The sequence below is a fragment of the Sciurus carolinensis genome, chromosome 9 (assembly GCF_902686445.1).
Source record: "Sciurus carolinensis chromosome 9, mSciCar1.2, whole genome shotgun sequence".
Classification (NCBI taxonomy): Eukaryota; Metazoa; Chordata; class Mammalia; order Rodentia; family Sciuridae; genus Sciurus; species Sciurus carolinensis.
Window position 1 is genome coordinate 100,191,012 of NC_062221.1, and position 21,279 is coordinate 100,212,290.

At 34.2% G+C, this 21,279-nt stretch overlaps 1 protein-coding gene and 1 pseudogene across 2 annotated transcripts in view; both read right to left on the minus strand.

Annotated features, from left to right (window-relative positions):
- Nucleotides 1–6,224: 6,224 nt before the first annotated feature.
- The window catches only part of Epha3 (EPH receptor A3), a 346,294-nt gene continuing 331,239 nt past the window's right edge, over nucleotides 6,225–21,279 (minus strand). For both annotated transcript variants that reach the window (XM_047564892.1, XM_047564891.1), the window contains exons 16-17: nucleotides 15,000–15,155; nucleotides 6,225–8,979 (exon numbers count right to left, since the gene is read on the minus strand). In XM_047564892.1, the coding sequence (XP_047420848.1) occupies nucleotides 8,874–8,979; nucleotides 15,000–15,155 (262 nt within the window). In that variant the 3' untranslated portion in view covers nucleotides 6,225–8,873. The remainder of the gene's footprint in view (nucleotides 8,980–14,999; nucleotides 15,156–21,279) is intronic.
- LOC124993862 (uncharacterized) lies at nucleotides 20,640–20,732 on the minus strand (annotated as a pseudogene).

A 21,279-nucleotide genomic window follows, 5' to 3' on the forward strand; every position in this document is an offset into this window, starting at 1 on the left:
TTACTAGCAGAGTTACTGGAGTAACATCATGCATATTGGAAAGGTGTACCTTTTTTGTAAATGAAGAGCTTCCAGGATCTTAATTCCAGAAAGCATTTCATAATTTTCCTTCAGATTTTATCCTCATCTATAATATTATACCAACAACTAATAGACTAATCCAGAACAAGTGTCCTGGATTTGACTTGACTTCAGTACTACTTGCTCGTTGAATTTTGTGAATATTAATTACGCTAAGCATCAATTAGTGTATAAAAAACAATATACTTATTTTACAGGGCCGTTGGGAAAATTAAATTAAATAATACATATTAAGGATTTTGCTCATGGTAAAAACTCAATTGACATTTGTTGTAATTATTTGAAATAGCTAAATACAAAATTTACATATGCATGTATAAGTACATGTTGTAGATATTTTCAAGTAGTGCATTTTATTTTTATTTATTGCTGCTATTGCTAGTGCCACCTTTCCTATTTCTAAATAGTGTAGAAAATTATGTTCCTTCAAAGAAGAGTGATGATAGCCTACTTAACAGGAAAATTTGATTCAGTTCTGACACTTCTCCATCAACTTGCAACTGAGGTTTCCCAGAAAATTTCAGGGTGTGGACTTCTATAAATCTCTAAAATCTTCATTTCATGGTGTACCACTTATTTTTTCTTTCAAATTATACCTAGATCCTCTGGGTCAACAGAATGTATGTCCCAGATGCCCCATAAGAAGAGTAGTTTTTAGTAGGCATGTTGATGTTATTTGTACATAGAAGAGAGTAGAAAGGATCAGAAAAGCTTTGGCATTTACCTTGTTAAATTTTTATAGCTAAGCTCTGGTTCAAGGGTCTACTTAAACGACTTAACTGTGCTAAGAAAAATGGGAGCATTGAGACCAATGAAATGAGTCCACAAAATTCTATGAAAATGAACCAGTTCTAGCAGAGATCAGTGTATTCAATGATCCAAGATATATTACTGGAACATTAACTACTTTTATTGACCTGAAGGAAATTCACACTTTTCATTATAGGGAAAAAAATCAGGGAAATCATCCTTTCTTATATTATCAAACATTATTATAACATCAATTCAATTCAAACTTACTTGTAAGTATATTTATATACCAGGCATATTGCAATAAGCAGTAGGGTCACAATGATTTCAAAGGCAGTTTCTGTTTAAAGTACCCTTGGTAGGAATGGCCATGAGACATAAAGTACAGGCCCTTCTAGTATAAGGTGGTAAGCACAAAAGAAGGTCATCTGACCAATGCTGGGGAGATAAGAGCTGAAGAATAAATATTGTTAAGGATCTTACATCCAGAAACAGAAAAGTCAAAGGCTGTGACACAATGAAAAAACTGTGGCATATTCAGGGAACCACGTGGGGTTCAGTACAGTTGTGTAGAATGTGAGCAAGTCATGGACAAATGGGAGAACAAGGAGATAAGCAAGATTTTATTCATGAGACAATACCAAAGAGGATTCTGTATTCTAGAAATAAGAAAGGTTCATAGCTTAGGCTAAGTTCAGTCCATGAATATGTTTTCTTCATTATTAGATATGTTATTACATTTAAAATATATGAAAAATGCTTTCAAAAATTCAGAGTAGGAATCATCTTGAAAAATCAGAATATCACACTGGATTGGTATTGCCTTCTACTGAGTTGTTTTTGGAGGAAGGAAAGGTGTTTTTATGGGCCACCATACTCTTCACTTGCTTCACAAGCTTTTATAACTTGCCAGGCTCCTGAGGCATTTGAGTTTGTGAGCCTCCTGAGGGGGAACTGCAAAATTAAACTTGCTAGAAAATATTAGTCTGGTTGCATATTGAAGAATGTGTTGGAGATATTGGGACTGGAAGCAGGGGTATAGTTTAAGGGATTCCTTCAGTAATCCAGACAAGTTAATGAGTGACCCCAGAGATGGTGGTGGGTGATGAAGAAAAGGAAGGGAAGGAAACCTTCCTGAGGTGGGATCCAGGCTCAGGTGATCTATTGGACTTAAAAGAGGTGGTAGAAGGAAAAATGAGGATGACAGTTTAGTTTCCAGGTCAGTCAACTTGAGAGTTGTCTCAGCCTAGGATGTTAAAGAAGTAGACACATAAAGAATAAAACCTGCAAACAATTTTTTTTTATATATAAAAATGCATGTGAAGCATTAGAAAAGGAAGTAAGAGAAGCACAGGGAGTTTTCTAACTCATACTGCCATGGTCTCAGTGTCCCAAAATACACATGTTGAAACTTAATTCCAACTGTGGTGATTTTAAGAAGTAGGGCCTTTTGGGAAGTGATTAAGTTCAGAGGGCTCTGCCTTGTAAAAGGGTTTCTTTTCTTTTTCCTTTTCTTTTCTTTTCATTTTTCTTTCCTTTCCTTTCCTTTGCCTTCCCTTTTCTTTTCTTTCCTTTCCTTTTCTTTTTCTCCTCTTTTGCCTTCTTTCTTCTTTCATGTGAGGACACAGCCATCACCCCTTCTGCCAGGTGAAAGTCTTCATCAGACACTAAATCCTGATGGCTCAACCTTGGACTTCCCAGTTTCCAGAACTGTGAGAAATAAGTGTCTACTCTTTATAAATTACCCAGCCCCTTAAATTTTGTTACAGGAACATACATAAGCTAATGCACCTATGAAAGAGAACAGCAAAGGATAAGAAGGAGTTCAGACTGCAAGCCTCTCTAAGAAAGTCTTAACAGGTTAATTAGAGCATGAGACAGAAGAATGCTTGTTAAAGGAATCAGGCATTTGTGAGGAAATGGTCCCTATTCAGTGTTCCCACTGTTCTGAGTCATTGACTGGGATCAACCAAACAGAGTATGGCCTGGTGAAAACTATGCTGGAGATTTTGAAATTACAGCAATTTAGAGTTACCAGCTAACAGCTCTCCTTGCAATATGCTTTCTTGAAAGATCTGAGTAGTGCTGTTCCATAGCTGACACAAATGCTATATTAGATTCATATGATGAGAGAGAAGAGTTAAAAATGGCTGCCTCTTGAGAATTAGAAATGTGTGGAATTAGCAAGAGATATTCCTCCTCAGTCTTTCAGAACTATCTGGTTCTTACATAGTACCCACATAGATTAGACAACTTTGGAACCCTGTGACCAACATCCTGACAAGAATAACTTAGAGGGGGGAATATTTATTTTGGCTCATGGTTTCAGAAATTTAGCCCACAGTAGGTTAACTCTACTGCTTTGGACCCAAAGTGAGGTATCTGCTCAGGATATGGTGACTGGGAAGCTGAGAGACCAAGGGGAAGTAGATATTGGGAAGAGGAATACTTGTAAGGCAAGCTTCCAGGGACTCACCTCCTCTAGCCATGTCCCACCTGTCTGTAGCTATCACTTAGTTCAATTAAACTAGGATGGACTGTTTAGGTTACAGCTCTCACAGTCCAATACTTTCACCTCTGAATATTTGTGCATAATGTAGGAGCTTTGCAGAATACCTCATATACAAACTATATGTAAAAAGCAGTTGTGGCAGAGTTTCTATGTGAATTCTCAAAACTTTTGTTTTATGCTAAAACACATTAGACTACTTTCATCATGATTTTTTTCAGTTAAGTATAGCAATATGATTTGGGTTCTAGGCAATGGAATATGAGAAGGAATTCACTTATAAGTAGAGTTCATAAAATCCACACCACATTATCATCCCCTCCTCTTTTCTGGCTGGAAGCAAATGCTTCCAAAGTTTTACATACTATGAACAGAGTGTGGGCTCCAAATCATTAAAGAGAAGCCTATGTGGCAAATATATACTTTGTTAAAAATTTGTTAGGGCTGGTGTTGTGGCTCAGTGGTAGAGTGCTTGCCTAGCATGTGGGAGAAGCACTGGGTTCAATCCTCAGCATCACATAAAAAATAAAATAAAGATATTAAAAAAATTTGTGTTAAAATTTTTATTCTAAGTAGATGATATTTGGACTTTTATTACAGGAGCTAAAATAAACCAGGAACAGTAGTCCAAGATGAATATATATCTGTATATATTGCAAAAATGGTATCTAGATCTACATATTGTACCAGTTACAACTTTACATGCATTTTTAACATTGAGTTCTTTTTTTCTAAAGCCTCAGATTCCCATCTCCAGTATCTATTAAATTATTGTATTTTGGCTAATGCCATAAATTTAACAAACTCATGATCCTAAGTTAATGTCTCCTTATTCCCTTCTTCTGCTAAAGATGCCATTATTTCCAAATTCAGGATCCAATTTTGTTCCTAAATAATATATTTTATTCCTACTTTTCAAAATTTCTCATATAAATTTACTAAATTCTATTAAGTCTCCTTTCTTTATGTATCTTTATATGCTTTCCATTCTTCACATTCCTAATGTGATCATCCTAGTATGTATAGCATCCTGCCTAGAATACCAGGATAGTTTTCTAAAACCATACAGTTTACTAACCTGTAGTCTCCCCTTAGTCCCTTTTGCAAATTGCCACTATCACTCCTCAGACCACATTGAAGATTATAGTAGCAATGGTATAAAAGAAATAATTCAGAACTAGAAGATTTCATCTTGAACTGTTAATTCATATACTAGGATGATCTATGTTCTAGAGTGGAGGTGACTTGGACATTCTTAGTCTAGGGTCAAGACTCTAGTAAAAATGGGTGTTGGGGAAAATACAAGTCAGTGCTCAGAAGGTGAAGTAAGAAGGATTCACAAGAATGAGTTAGGGAGTGTAAGGAGGAAAACTAGCCACCTCCCTTATCTCCAGTCTTTAGGTGGGGATTAAAGTAGAAGGACCTTGGTTGTGAAGAAAGTCATGCATTCATAAAACATCTGAATAAACCCATATGTGTGGTTGGCATGCAATCTATCCTGTATGTGTTTTCCCCTTCTTATAGGCATGGAGCAGCACTCCATTTTGTCCTGGCGAACTCCCACTGAGGAGTTTGTGAGTAATGAAAGGTCCAAAAGGCTCCACTGAGTCCTCCAAGTGCTTTTTTTGGGAATGGAAAACAGTGTACTGAGGCCTGTCCAGTCCTTTGCAGTGGAGACTTCTTATTCACAGAATTATTGCTAAAGACTTAATGAGTAACTTCTAGGTGGTGATAGAAATTACCTGGCTCATAACAGTGTTTTATACCTACTTAGCAAATGCATGAAAACATTCTTTTTCACTGCTTTCCCTTTACTTAGTTACTCTAAATTATTATCTGCTCAATTCTACATGTTGGAATGCAACTTATCCTTTAAGGCAAACTCAGATCTGACTTGTCTTGTGGCCTCTGCCTAAATACATTGGTCCCTATGGAAATCTGATAATTTAGATTAATTTGCCTATACAGTCAGATTGATTTTTTTATTTTCATGTAAATAATTTTCTTAAATGGACTACAAATGACAACAGTCTTATTTTATACAAAATATTCCATGTTAAAGCATATGGATTGTAGTTGTAGTTGCTCATTTTAAAAATTCTTGTATTGTTTGGCCCATGGAGAATTCCTTGACTTTTTTTTTTTTTTCACAGACAATATTCTTTCTTTTGGATGAGAACAACTCTGACACCTGTAACCCCTGTAGAGTTTCACATCCATATAACCCCGTTCACTATTTCTAAGGATAAGCACAGTACTGACTGAGTATCTACCAATCTGAGTAAACTATTACTCTGCCTGAGGTGGTTCAGGTTGGAGTTATGACCCAAGAAAAGGTCTCAGGATTTCTGTTGGAAATATTAAGGAACAAGAATTATTTCACAGGAACTGAAATATAGAATTATATTAACTAGAGTATAATTATATTAACTATACAATGTAAGATATAGCTTGCAAATTAACCCAGTTGGGAGAAAAAAATGGTAAGAGAAGAAGATGCAAAATGAGAGAATAGCTGTGAAAAATTTTTTAAAAAATTTTGGTTCCAACTGCATCCAAATAATTTGGGAGATATTCACACGAACTAAGCAATTTTTTTCCTATAAGATAATTTACTTGTTTTCTGTATTAAGTAATCAAGAGTACTGTCTAATATAGCTATATTTATTAATTATAAAGATCATGTTTACTGATTGTTTTACTAGCTTATTGATAATGAGATTAGGGAAAAAATGTGGGTTACATGATACAAATCCCTCCTCATTAATGGAAGGAAAAAAAAGGAGAAGCACATTCTTTGTAGTTTGTATAATTTTCATTATATTGCTGTTTAAAAAGGCCATGCTTTTATATTTTTTAAAAAAGCTTCAAAGACCAATTCTGTATTCCAATCTGTAAAAATATTTTCATTATGTTTATTATAAAAATATAAATGTTTCCACTACAAATCATTTTACATTAGTAAGAGGCCATCTGCATTGCACAGCACAAACTCAATGAGCAATGTTTTGAAAAAACAAGTTTAAAGTAAACACATATTGCTAATCATATCACATTTGTACATGGCTTAATAGATACCTAGTACAGCATAAACTGTGTGTGTTACCAGAAATAAATAATATGTATAAATCAAATTTAAGATATAAAACAGATAATATGGTACATAACATTGTGAAGGACTTGTGTCTTCATGTTTATTGAAAGTCAATGCAATTCCTGTACAAAAGAGATGGCCATGAGCATTCTTAGTACCTCTACTCCACAGTTAAGAATCGTACACTGCTATGTTTACATATGTACAGGTAAGAATTATGTTAAGTAAATTTATAAGAAGTCAGGTAGGAAATACTGAATAAATGAAAAGCAATCATGAAGAATATTGAAAACAAATGAAGAGGTTGTATATCCAACCTCTACTTTCAAAAAAAAAAAAACAACAACACAGCCAAAATAACAGATTCAGTGATCCTCAATTTCTTTTACTTTATGAAATGCACAGATTTTGTTCAGTATAGCTAGAATAGTATCTAAGAAAGTAAATGCTACTCTGGGAAAAAAATGAGATTGAAGCCAGATTTGAATCTCAATCTAATAGTCCAAAACAAAAAATGAGAAATTTTTTTCTTGCCGTTTCTAGCAGGCTTAACTGAAATTTGTGATTAATTTTATATTTGCATATGCCTTTCTTCAAAGTTCATGCTTTTACATATCCAATATAAAATTCTAATAGCATGATTTGATTATAAAGAACATTGTCAAAATTTCTGAAACAGTCTGACATTTTAAAAAAACACATTCTAAGCCTTATTACACTACATCTACAGTAGATTATTACTTGTGAATTTTGATCTGTTATTGGAATCTCTATTCCTTTAGTGTCCCATTTTGCATATAGACATAAATGTTGTAGCATTGATTCATCCATTCTATTCTTATGACATATGCATTCCTTATATCCATGACATGATCATATCAGTATTAGAAAGAGTATAGGTAGATCTAAAATGTCACATAAGAATATATTAGTGGCAAGATTTCCACCAGGTACATCCTTTCAAATCTCAATGAATATGCTCATCAGTGGCCTTTGTGTGACAGCAAGTCTAAATCCCTGCAATGAGACATCTCTCCAATGCCTATAGATTTTGAGGTATTTGCTAGATGGCCAGCTATTTCAAAAGTGGTATGTTCAATAAATGCAAAGAAGTTCAAGGTTTCTAATTTATACACCAAAATTACAATAGGTGTACTGAATGGAAGACTGTAAACGATAATTATACTTGATATTGATGATAACAGTGTTTAATTAATTGACTTAAACCTCAGTGATGCAGATGCACACTCTAATTATCATCAGTTCCATCAAGTTTAAGCAAAGATATCAAGTGACTTTTCAAAGCCGTAAGTGATTTTTTTTCATTTATGCATTGGCCAATAGGCTGTGTTGTCAATTAAAGCAACAATCTAAATAGCAATTCCGTTCTTTCCAGTGTAGTTCTTCTCTGAGCTCTAACATGGCTCCTTCATGAATGGAAGGAGCTGATGGCCTCTGAGCTCCAGAGCAGGAAAGGACTGTCTGGTTAAAATTCTATTACATACAAGCCAGTATACACTAAATTAGGAGCATATGGTATATAATAAATGGAGAGACAAAAATGAATGGGATAATTCAGACTGTGAGAAATTTGGTTACTGCATGAACAGGGCAAGTGTTTCCTTTTTATTTTTTTTAATAGATATGAGTGGATGGCTCAAAATATCTGAAAAGAAACCCTTCATTCTCTGTGTCTTGTTAGACATGTTTCCTACTGCTGACAGTTTGAGAGAGCATTTGGCACTTGGCTGTAACAAATCCAAATTAAGTCATCAAGGCATAAATATAAAACAATAAGGACAATTCAAAAGAAAATAAATACATACTTTTTTCAAAAATTAAGACACATTTTTACATGATATACTTAAGGAAACTAACAAGTAAAATGTATAGTACTTAAAACAACTACAAAATTCTTCTCTATATGCTTTCAACAGATAAAAGAGAATAATACAATGATAAGGTAGTAAATATGGCCAGATAGTGTGAGGTATCAACTCCTCTATTTTGCTTTGCTTTTAAAGAAAGAAAATACCTGTTACAGATTTCTTCTGTGTAAAAAAATATCACAAGTCTTTTCTGTTGTGGCTATTCATAAACGAAGTCACCATGTCCATTTTATTATTTCATTTGTTTTGCGTTTGTGATCGTCAGTTTATGATCAATGGCTCTATGCTAGTTCTTCACCATTCTGCGCTGAAGAATTTAAATGTAATCTATCAACTAATATTCAAAAAAGCAATTACAAATCAAAATAACCCACCCACCCATTCACTAAATGATAGGGGAAAATAAAGAGTTTTTCAATTCCATTTTAAGGCATTTGTACTCATATATGAGTGTCTTATTGGATGAAGAACTTCCACTGGCATCTCCAACATTATCATCTGTCTGCAGAGTGAAGCTGCATCTTCCATGGCCGCCTTCAGAAGGAGTTCTTCACACTGGAACTGGACCATTCTTGGACTGAGTTTCTAGAACTTTAATGCTACTGATGATCTTCTTCTGTGGTCCAACAACAGTAACACCAACCTTTTTCATGTCTCTGTAAAAAAGAAAAATCTGATGAAAATCGTGATTTCTTTGCTAGTATATAAGCAGGAGATTTTTTTTAACAGACTGCATTTTGATTCATTATACACAAATAGGGTACAACTTTTCATTTCTATGGTTGCACACAATGTAGATTCACATCATTCATACATTTACATAAGGTAATACTGTCTGAGATTTTTAATTAACAAAACTCACACAATTATATATCCTAGTACTTTGGAGCTAAATTTCTGATTTTATCTCATCCATGTGTTATGTCTTGACTTTTACCTGTATCCTGTGGGAGAATATAGACAGTGTAGTGGGTTCAATGGTGTTTTCTTAAAATTTCTGTCAACTCAGAAGTAGACAATGTGACCTTATTTGGAAGTAAGGTTTTTGTAGAAATAATTAAAATAAGGATCAAAATGATATCTTACGGATTAGCATGAATACTTAATCCAGGAAGAGTTTTCTTATAAGGGACAAAAAGAACAGAATGACACAGAGAAGAAGGCTGTGTAAAATTGGAGATGGATACTAAAGTTATATTTCAACAAACCAAGAACACCAGAATTCAGGTGAAGCTGGTTTCTCCCCTAGAGACTTTGGAGCAGGTGTACCCTTGGTGATAGTTATATTTCAGCTTTCTGCCTCCAGAATTATGAGAGAATTCTGTTGTTCAAGACAGCATGGCAATTTGTAATAGCAACCCATCTAATTTTTTTTTTTTATATTTAAGTCCAACTAATACAGAAGGTCACATATTGCTTTCTGGGGCTTTATCCACCTTGCTTGAATGAGAGTCAGGTATGAGACTGCTTTGTGTATCACAGGTTAGAAGTCAGAAGTGAAGTTGTATCAGTTTTTGTACTCAGGTCTTTAGAAACTAAATGAAGGCTTCCACTTTTTATCTTTGGAAACATCCTCTCTGAGGCCACAGAGCTGCCATATAAGTCTGACTACCCTGAAACCTTGCCATAAGAAAGGCCATGCATAAATACTTGGTCTACGGTCCTACCAGAGGCCAGCTGTATAGTCTTGTATGTCAAGGTAGACACCTGATATAGGCCCAACATTACTCCAGACAAGATCAGTCCATTTGTCAGCTGAATGCTGCAGTCAGCACCAAAGCTAGAGCACAAAATTACCCACCTAAGCTCTGTCCAAATTCACACCCACAACACTGGGATGCATGATAAAACTGCATAAATAAAAATGCATAATAAAATTGCCTTTATTGTGTGCAGCTATAGATATCCAGAACAATCTCTTTATACAGTTGTTTCAAAATGAAAAACAACAAGGACTGTTAAATTTAAAACTGTTTAAATTTAGAAATTGGGCATTAAAGATTATAAGAACATAAGGAATTTCATTTAAGGCATAAGAGACAGCTAAATCTCTATCTATTCCTGTTTCAATAATTTGTTTATATACTCACGTCTTTGTGGTCTTTACTCAAATCTCTCCTCTAATGAGAGCTTTCGTGCTTCTCCTAAGTAATATTGTAAATCCTCCCTGCCTTTATGTCTGCACTTCCTACACTTTATTCTTGTTGATTTTCTCCCAAAGACTTTATTACCATGTAGCACATCAATAACCTTTATTTCTGATTGGGTTTCTTTATTCTTTGTCTTATGTCATGAGAAGGTGAATTCCATGTGAAGAGGGTTTCTTGATTATTTTGTACACTGTTGATCAACAGAACCCTCAAAATGATTGCCATTTATTAGAAACTTAATACACATTCACTAAAGAAAGGAATATACAAAACCCATTTTTAAATTGATTGGGGAGTGAAGTACCAGTTGGCAAGGAGAGTCAGGTAAATTTAGAATGGCAAGAACAATCATATGTGTGAACACACATGCACCATAGCTGCACACAGAAAGGGTTCTTTTCTATTGAGCATAAAGAAAGGAAAAATCCAGGGTTCCACTAATAGAAATGGACTAGTTGATCTCTTGAAATTAGGTTCTAAAGTCATAAAGATGTGCAAGCAGACAGTAGGTAACCATTTGGAGATAAAACATACATGATATTTTAACATTCTGCATTAAATTAACCAAGACCTCTGGGCTGAGAATCAAGCTCCTTGGTGACCCACTGCTTCTCTCCCTGCTGCCATTCAAATGACTAAGCTCTCTAAACAAAGCTTGTCTCCTGCCTGAGGTCCTCCCTGACCATACCATTCGACTGCCTTCTCTTTGCAAGGAAGTTTACACTCAGAGTTACATGGGCAGTGAAAGTCTTCTCTTAGAGCTGTGCATGCCATTTCTGTTGATCCTGCTCTTGAAAAGTGTGCTATGGGACTTTGATTCTTTATGTAATATGGATCTACCTTGAAAACAAGAGCAAATATTTTTCATTCATCCCCAAAGTATAGCGAAGTCAATTTAGGAATAAAGAACAAGAACACAGAGTGAATGCAAAGAGATATACAAATCAATAGATTCTCACTTTTTAAATTTCTTCTTTTATCTTTCTTCTAATTTGATGTCATATTTTTATGATTTGGAGGTTTCTTCTCCCCTTTTTCATAATCTTAAAGAATAAAATGACAGTATGGAAAGCAGAAAAATATTGAAATATATAGCATGCTAATTTTCTGAACTCTGAGAAATTTAAGCACAGAGACTTATAATACATGTTGTGGTGCTCAGTCCTGATCTTCCCTTCTAAACTGCAGTATTCATCCTCAACTGGTGGGGAAAAAATCTGATGCAGAGAGTTTACATCTCTCAAACATGCTCTTCCAGAAATTGTCTGCATAAAACTCTCAGATTCTGTCCAGGAATCCAAAATCATCAAATAGATCTGTAACTTTTTAATGTTTAATGTAAATATTACATTGGGTTTTGATCTGGGAATGTGGCTCAGTAGTAGAGTGCTTCCCTGGCATACCTGAAGCTCCAGGTTTGATCCCTAGCATCATTAAAAAAATAAAATTGTTATAGACCTTGAAAAATATAATTAAATAACTATTCCTCCTAGTTATCTGTTTGCTAGATTTAATGTACTTTGTACTGTTTCTACTGCCATAATATGTTTTCTACCCATCATCTGTCATGTCCAAAATCATCCTGAATACCTAGCTACCAGCAGTCTCAATAACAGGCCATGTAGGCTCTTCTTGTTTTCATGATCCCACTCAGAAGAAGGATGAAAAAGTTTAAGACCACAGAGCAGATACAGATTGAGAGCAGAGGCTAATTTGTTGTTGGAAAATTCAGAGACAAAGGGACAGGGGATGATACTTGGAAAATGGCATCATAGGGTACAGGGTAAGGGCAGGGAGCAATTTATCTGATCTTCATTCCAAAACTTAATTCTCTCTGTTTTCCACAGCTGCTGTCACTCTACCCTTTCCTTTTCTCTCTTCCTTGCTCACTTTAACCTTCCTAAATTCATTTAACACTATGAAATAAGATCTTAAAAATAAGTTTATTGAATAAAACTGTGTACTTTATGAAATACTTTATTTGAAAGATAGATCAGTAGCTTGCATGGTAATGAAATCCCTAAATTAATTGAAATATATTAATATTTCTTTGAAGTCAAAACTCTATTGACCTTTCTTTGTAATTTCATCATCTGAATGGGAAAAAAAAGAAAAGAAATGCAATATTCATTTTAGGATACTATTTAGGAAACTCTCTAGAGTTATTTGGTCAAGTGAATCATTTTGGAAAGAGTTTTGGAATCATTTCAGAATTGAGTCTGGATGGCCCAAAGAAAAGAGAGGTTGAAGTGATCAAGTTCCAACAGTAAGTCTAAGGGTGTAAAAGGAAAGACAATATCTCATTAAACTATTTATTTATAGGATTTAAGGTGAAAATGTTGCCTGATTAGATTTATCCCAATTATCAGTGTATTAAAGAATTTTCAAAATTCTCATTTTTGTAATATAAAATAAGAGCATGAGGTACACAACACTGTGGTGAAACAAGGAAGAAAGTGGTCCCTTTTGAGGAGTTTCAGGGAAATACATGGGAATCTAACATTGATCTTAAGTACAGAGAAATCCAAGACATCTGCTCAGTATAAGGAACAAACCCACAAGAGCCTAGTCTTTCCGGAAATGTCAGCTTTCGTCTTGAACATTTATTTGTAGGTTGTTCAAACACAAGTAGCAATGAAGGGAAATATTCTACACAGCCAAAAAGAGTTTAGTGTCCAACACTGTACTGTTGACACAAGTATGTCACTCACTGGAATAACAAATGCTGCCATTGCATCTTATTTGAGCAAACAGCTTTCTTACCACAGCCACAGCTTATAATGCTGACTCTATTTAAATTATGAACTAGCAGTTAATCTTATTAACAGTATTCTGCCTCATCTACTTCAATATTGTGTTTCATTATCTAAAAGCTCTGAGTGTTGATATTTTTTGATAATAAACATTTGCATAACTTTGCCATTGAAAATCTGGCAATGGTGTGCAAATGTTCGACTTTGCGCTTATTCTTTGTTATGCTTCTGTGCTCTAAAGCAGATGTCTTGTATATTATAACCCTAACTGTTTATGTTACTATAATAAAAATTTATAAAAAAAAATGTTTGAATGGGTGAATACATCCTGTGACTGTGCCTGATTAAAATAACTACCACAGAAATTTAAAGTCTATTGTTGATTGGGTCAGAAGTCTATTCAACAAACATTACCTTCCACTTTAAACAGGAATTCCAAAGCATGTTAAATAGACAAGTGTGAGTTTATTTTCTGAGTTTATTTTCTCCTCTTCAGTAGTAATAAACTCTTCCTGTAGATCTTTTTGTGGTTTTATGTTTCTGATTGAAATATCATACCATAAGTTATGCACTAATTTTTAGGCACTTCTACCTATATTTTTAAACTACACATTCCTTTTTGACATGTAATCTGTTATTAAGCACAGTCACTGTTTAAATGATTGACAGAGTGACAATGAAAATCTGTATATATTCAATAACATTTAAATATTCAAATATTATTTGAAAAGATAAATCTTGAAGAAATCTGAGAGGCCTAATGAGTTTTATTAATTGACCACAGAAAAGACGGAAAGACTGAAGAAAGATGAACACAGTTTTCAAACAAACTGCAAGCTACAACACCCTGGACAACTTTTGGTTTATCTGACCAGTATGAACCTCTTTCTTTGGGACATTCCTCCATCTTGCCCTCAATAAAGGGCCCCTACTAGAATCAGGTCAATGACATCTCACCTTTCTTCTTTGGAACAGAAGTGACAAATCACCACAAATATATGACTTTGGAGGTGCCAAATTACAAGTGAAACTGAGCCAGTCCTAGATTCTTTTCTGGGGATTCAGAATTTACAGCATTATTTCCTGGCCAATTTAGTGGCAGTATGACTTAGAATTGAGAAAGCCATTTTTAGCTTTGTGCATCGAAAATAGGAAAAGTCACTGAGCAAAAAAAGAAAACAATACAGTCACATTAGGAAATGAAGTAAACTGGCCTTCATTCACAGAGGGATGTGACTTTCAGATCTCCACTTTCAAGTGTCCAATTACCACATCTTGTGAATGATGACACATTTGTATGATTATTCACTGTATTCACTTGATTCTTTATAAATCCCTTTGGTTTAAATCCAGGAGTTTTTTTTATATCAAAAGTTTCCTGATATCAAATGATCCCTGTCTCAGAAATACAGTCATTAAAATTGATTATTATTTCTATAGAAATAATGACATTGTTATTATATAATAACCACTATGCTATGTCTGTCTGTGTTTTAAAATAGGAGCTTGGGTTCATGGGTCTTTGTGAACATCAGAACATCAGAGTACTAAGTAGTTACCTTTCCTGGGGTTCACTCATGAGAGAGGAAGACTCCTCATCACATATTAAGCTAGAAGGGCCAAAAGAAGGTGCAGGGAACAGCCCAGTAGATACAGGAGACATTGGGCTTGTACTTCAGAGGTATAAGTATTATTAATAATACATTATTCCAAAACAGGTGTATTCAGTAGAAAGTTCATAATCATTCATCCTTCTTAATAACTATTTCTTACTCTGTGGAAATCTTGGCTATGGTGTCACAAGAACTGTACTCCACGCCTGTGAAAATTTCCTTGCAGTGTGCCGTCCGGACTCCATTAAGCCAGTCACCTGTCGTGCGGAAGGTAGCGATATCCACATTGCTTTGGTCCAGAAGAAGGTTTGATGGCCTGCAAGAAAAGGAAATACCAAGGGGAGAGAGATCAGGAGTCAGCAGAGTTACCATGTGTCAAAATTTGACACCATCATCAGCAGGAACTTCCAGATTTCACATGGTGTTCCTGTTTATTTGTGGAATTGATCTGCCATGAAGACTTCATCTGTTCAAGCTGGCAACCTGGAGAAGACTGTGTAATCATCCTGTCTAAGTGCTCCCCTCTGGACTCAGGACTGCTTTTGAAATCACTGCAGCATTGCCAGTGAAAGGCATAAATAGATCCATACATTTTTTAATAATTCAATTTGTTTAATCATTAACAAAAATGGAGGTAATTTAGGATATGGTTATAGCATACATAAGACAATAAATATTTTGCTATCTGTCTGGCTGATAGATTCAGTTGTTTCTACATTAGAACCCACTCACTGAATGTTTGCTGTGAACTTTATACAGGTTGCTCTTTAAAGAAGAGCAGAACATAAAGTCAGCAAAGATTTAAATAATGTTACAAATGTTATTAACAGTCAAAATTGCAAAAGAAATAGACAAACATATGAGCAATAATAAATGAAATATATATTTGACACACCAAATAAATATATGATATGATATATGGTATATAGTATATGTGTATATATATTTATATCTAGATATATATTCAGAGATATACAGATAGATGTAAATAGTGATTGTGATTTATATTGTATAATAAAATCAGTATTAACAAGAAGGACTTCTAGAGTTGTTCTGTGTAATGACAGATCTGATCACAGACCTATGAACACCTGCGAGATCTGTTGCATCTAAAAATGCAGAAATGACATGAAGGAAATGAAGAAGACTATATCTGTGTCCCTGAGAAGTCATGAAAAACAAACTGTTAGTGAACTCCCTTTGGGGTATTTTTTTCAGTTTTCCTTGACCTTTTTAATTGTCCTTTGACTTATAAGACTGGGGCCAGTTATTGGGTAGACAATTTATACCTCATACTTTTGTTTATTTATTTTTTCTCTTAAGGAAGAGAGCTTGAGCACAAAATAGCTATGAAGAAGGCCTTTGTTTTCTTTCTTTCCTTTCCTCTCCTTTTCTTTTCTTTCTGTCTTTCTTTTTTTTTTTGGTGGGGGTGTACTGAGGATTGAACTCAGGGGCACTTAACCACTGAGCCACATCCCCTGCCCTTTATGATGTCCCTGGCACTAAGCTAAGCACATTACTGACGTGAAGGACTTTAACCTTTGCAATATTAGTTAAACAACAATTCTCCCCTTATATTAGATATGGAGCAGAAAATAAAGTGTGGGTTCCTTCAGACAAAAGAGGCAGAGCCAGGATTTAGACACAAGTTATTTTATACCAGAGCCCATACTTCTGACCGCTAAGCTATATCATTTTGGTGAAACATTGTTTATATTGCATGTACCCTGTTTTCTCTTAAGCTCTCTATGGTTCCATGATGTGACCTCTTTGACTTTTACATGCCATGAAGTATTGTGGTTCAGTGAACAGATTCCAGAACCACAGGGTCTGAGATGAACCCTGGGCATAGCATGCACTGTCTGTATGACCATGAAGGCTTTTTGTCTGTTTTCTCACCTGTAAAATGCAAATGATGATAATAATACAGATTTCCCATAACTGCAAATGAAATGAGCATATATAAGCCATATTCAGAGTGTTCCTACCTCATACTGAGCATGCTCTGTTAGCTATTCATTATTCCAAATTAAGGTAACAGACTCACTGAAATGGTTTATATTCCTAAAACTTTAAAAAGTAAATTGTTTTGTAAATGCCATTTTATATAAAATGCTGGGAATGCAGTGACCTTGTTAATTACCTCTTTGAGTAGCTAGAATTTTATCACACATAATAGTATGTACGCAATAGTACAACAACCCTGTCAAATGAGCATTGTTGGGGCCCTCATTAGAACAATCAATAACTTCTACAAGCTCACAATGATTCCATAGCGAGTGTTTGTAAATAGATGTTCTATTCTGCTTTCTGTCATTTCAGTTTCAATTATTGCAATAAAATGTTATTAACATTACAAATATATGCATCATAACCTAATATCTATTTTATAATTGGAAAGGTACATTTTGATTTTTAATTCTCCAGATTTATCCTCTTCAATCATACCCTAGACCTGCATGCTATTGCTCAGAGAAGAAACCTGCAAATTGACTTCACATCTAGGTATTTATGGGGATGCATTAAAATTATTAGACTAAAATGGTTAAATTTTAATACAGAATTTAAGAAAAAATGGTAGAATTGCATTGTAGTTCTGTCTGTATTTCCATATTCTGTGAAAAATAAAGAACAATAGCTTGTTCCTACCTATCATGATCATTTGTAAACCTAAGGAGAGTTCAAAGTTGAGGATTTTCCTAACTTCTCTCTCTTAGACTAATCTGGACAACTGAAATCCTTCTGTATAGTATTTAAATTATGAATTTGAAAATTTAACTATAGAGTCAAATTTATATTTAAGTGATTTGATTTAGTTTTAACTAACTCTCAGAGGTTTTCTGAAAAACAGAGACAAAAATCAGGCATATTTAAAAAAGTATTAATTCTTTTTCTTTAGTGATGCCTAGGAAACTACAAAATATGACTTTTTATAAATTATTCTTTTCTGAATATTTATATGAGTATTTTCTATGATTCTGTACTCATCTACAAAAGAATCAAAGTAAATTTATTTTTGTAATTTAAGTTTCTTATCTTTTGTTATTTTCTGAAATACTTCAGAAATTACAAATACAAATATTCAATTCAGGTTCCCAAACTTACAAACTAGTCTCAGATTGTTTTAGGATAGCTACTGTGAGTGAAATAGATTTTATCACTAGCAAGCAGTAGATATAATATCAAACTCTTTAGATAAGTCATTGAACCAGTAAGTAAAGTTGATAGAAATAGCATTAAATAAGGTGTTAGAAAATTTTACAAGAAAAATGAAGAGAGGTCTAGAAAAGAGACAATAGGATAATAAACTCCACAGGCAAGCAGGCACACATGCACACACACGCATATCACAGTTTCTATGTCCACAGTAGCTGTATTACAGAACCAAATATCTACTCTTAGTCCCATGAATAGTAATACTTTTTTATTTATGGGTTTGTGGGTACAAAGAATCAAACCCCAGGACATTTATTCAGAATATTTATGAAGTGTGCCTAATAACAAAATGCATAATGTTTTCTTCTCAGCTCAAAATGGTCTGTATTTTTAAACTCAACACTTCAGCCAGACTTAACAAGAGTTTGGAGAAAATTAGTATAAACAAATTGAAATAGAACAGGACGTGCGGATTAGGGATTAGAGTGACCCCAACTGAGTTTTTCTGTTTATGACTTGGATCAAAGTACAACCAGGACAAAAAAATGACCTAATTTAATGCCAGTGACCTCAGAATAACCAGCCCCGCAAAGTATCATTTTTCCACTTCCAGGATTTCTCTGGGGATTTCGAATAAAAATTGGTTCCTTTCCTCCTCTGAGAGGACATCTGGAGAGTTTATCAATGGATAGGAATTTGTCTCTCACTGTGAAGAGCCTGTGATGTCTCTTCATGCGCACCAAGGGAATCTGGGCTTTTGAGCAGCTGCGAGCATTGCGTTTTTTTTTAGACCCAGCCCCAGACATTGGGTCTGAAGGGGAAATTTATGGGCCGGGTGATGTGCACCGTGAGCTCACACTTTTACTAGACAAATTAGATAGGTTTCAATCCGTGCAGCTGTAAACGATGTCCTACAGAGTTCCACCTGATCTTTTACAGCTTTTCATAAATCAGTGCCTACTGGCCGCAGACCGCAGTCATTAAAAAGAAATCATGGAAATTACATGTTTGCTCAAGGGAAGCAAAAAAATAACTTTCCTCCCTTTCTCTCTCCCTCCTTGTGTTTGGGTTTGTGAATTATTCTTTTATGGGCTTTCATACTGCTGCATTAAGGAGGTACACATGCATTTTCTTCCCATCAATTCCTATTTTGGTTATAAAAAGTTGCATACCAATCAGCATCATTATGTCAATTAACAACTGCCATCCCAAGAATATCTTCTTATAAGAACCTTATTTCAATTCTGCCTTAGAATTCTGGATTGAATTATAAATGATCCTTTCACAACTTTTGGTTTACAAAGGACTTTATTTTCAGGTATCAAAATTATGATTAACACTCATTTCTTGAGTGAATAAGTATATGCCTGTGAAGTTTAGTCTAGAGGTATAAATAATGTTGGAGATGCATGCTTTAGCTCTGTAATTATTATTTTTGATCTGAATAGTTTCAGCAAATATGTTAAATCAGTAATTTCTTAAGTCTAAAATACTAATGACATCTACTTTAATATTGTCTGAAAACATTTTTCAGTACATTTTATAACATTTTTTAAATTTCAAATTATCTTCTCACTGTATTTCAGGAGAAATATCTTATATGTTTCAATTTAGTTTAATGTGGGCTGATGCTGACCTTGATCTTTTTTATCTCAACATAAAAAATTCGATTAAGATTAAATAAATTTAATTTGTCATTATTAATTAAAAATAATTTTGAGTGTGTGTGTGTGTGTGTGTAGATAGATATACTTTCTAGAATAAGACTAATTCATAAGGACACATTAAAGAGCAGTAGAGTCATTAAATTTATTTTAATTATTTTTAGCTCTTGAGGACAAAATCTTAGCAGTTATAGCCATCATATCTGCTTTAATTCCTCCCTGTGGCAAAGGTGGTTATTTTGATTTTAAGATTTAATAAAAAACAAGTCACCTGGGTATTTGGTATATCAGCTTTCCTCTAAAATGTTCTGTATTATATTTGCTCAGTGAGCAAAGTCACCCTGTCAGTTCAGAATTCCAGGTCAAAGTCGTTTTGAGAAATAAAGGCAGATTGTTTTTTGGTCATTAGATTTATCTTGAAGGATGAATCATCTGTCAAGACAGCAGTTATTCTAAAAAAGAATTACATTCTGTTCTCGTAGAGATCAGAAGCTTTCTTCCTAACATGTGCTTATTGCCATTAACAGGGAAAATTATGAGTATTGTTTATATTTGTTCTTATTTATGCTGCAAATTAATAAAAAATCAAAGTTAGTAATGAATGCTTTGTAACAATTCATTACAATAATTTCAATTAAATTAGTTATGTATAATTGGATCTGTAGAATATTTATGCATTATTTTTAAAGTAGGGTTTTCATTTTTAAAATATATATGACACACACTTTTTGGCCTTAACCTTTTTTAACTGAAGAGTGTAGCACTATTTAGTGTATTTGCATTGTTGTTCAAACATCACTCTCTTACATTTCTGAAGCCTCATTTATCTTCCAAAACTGAAACTCTGCCCCCATTACACATAATACCTCCGTCCCTCTGCCCAGGCTCCAGATCAACTCACTGTACTTTTCATTCCTGTGAATTTGACTGCTCTAGGGACTGATACAGCATTTTCTTTTTCTTTCTTTGTTTTTTTCCCACATCAGATGGGTAATGTGCCAAGGTTTGGAGGGAGCCACATCTCACGCAGTAGTGAGAACACCCAATCATCACACTTAGGAACCAAAGAGGATCTTGTAAAGAGCATTTTCTATCAAGTTCTAATTTTCTTAAGTACAAATATGAATATACCACAATGAATGTTACCATCATGTGTGTCCAAAAGACATTTTTAAAAAACTATATAAAAAATCTTTAAGAGAGATTTCTCTGAGGGTATTTTTGCTCTTTTATACATGTGTATTATAATTAATTTTCTTTTTTCCAAAATTTCTCAAAAGCACTATTGCTTTTTTCATCATCTAGTTACAAATAGATCTTTTAAAACTTCATGTATATCACTCTAAAGGAATCAAAATAGTTCACCAAAAAGAACTCAATGTCCTTCTCATGGCTTCACTGAAGGACCTTTTTCCTCAATGCTATTTTCCTTACCTTTCTGCATCCTTTGAAAACACAGTACATTCTACCTTGTTTTTAAAAATTCCATGAACTGTGGTTTTCTGTAATGGCTTAAATCTCATCCTAAGTCTCTGTTGCTTGTTTCTATCTAGTATTTCAGATCCTTCTGAATTGTAATTGGCATTGTCCTCCAAAGCTCTAAATAGAGGGGTTTTTCTT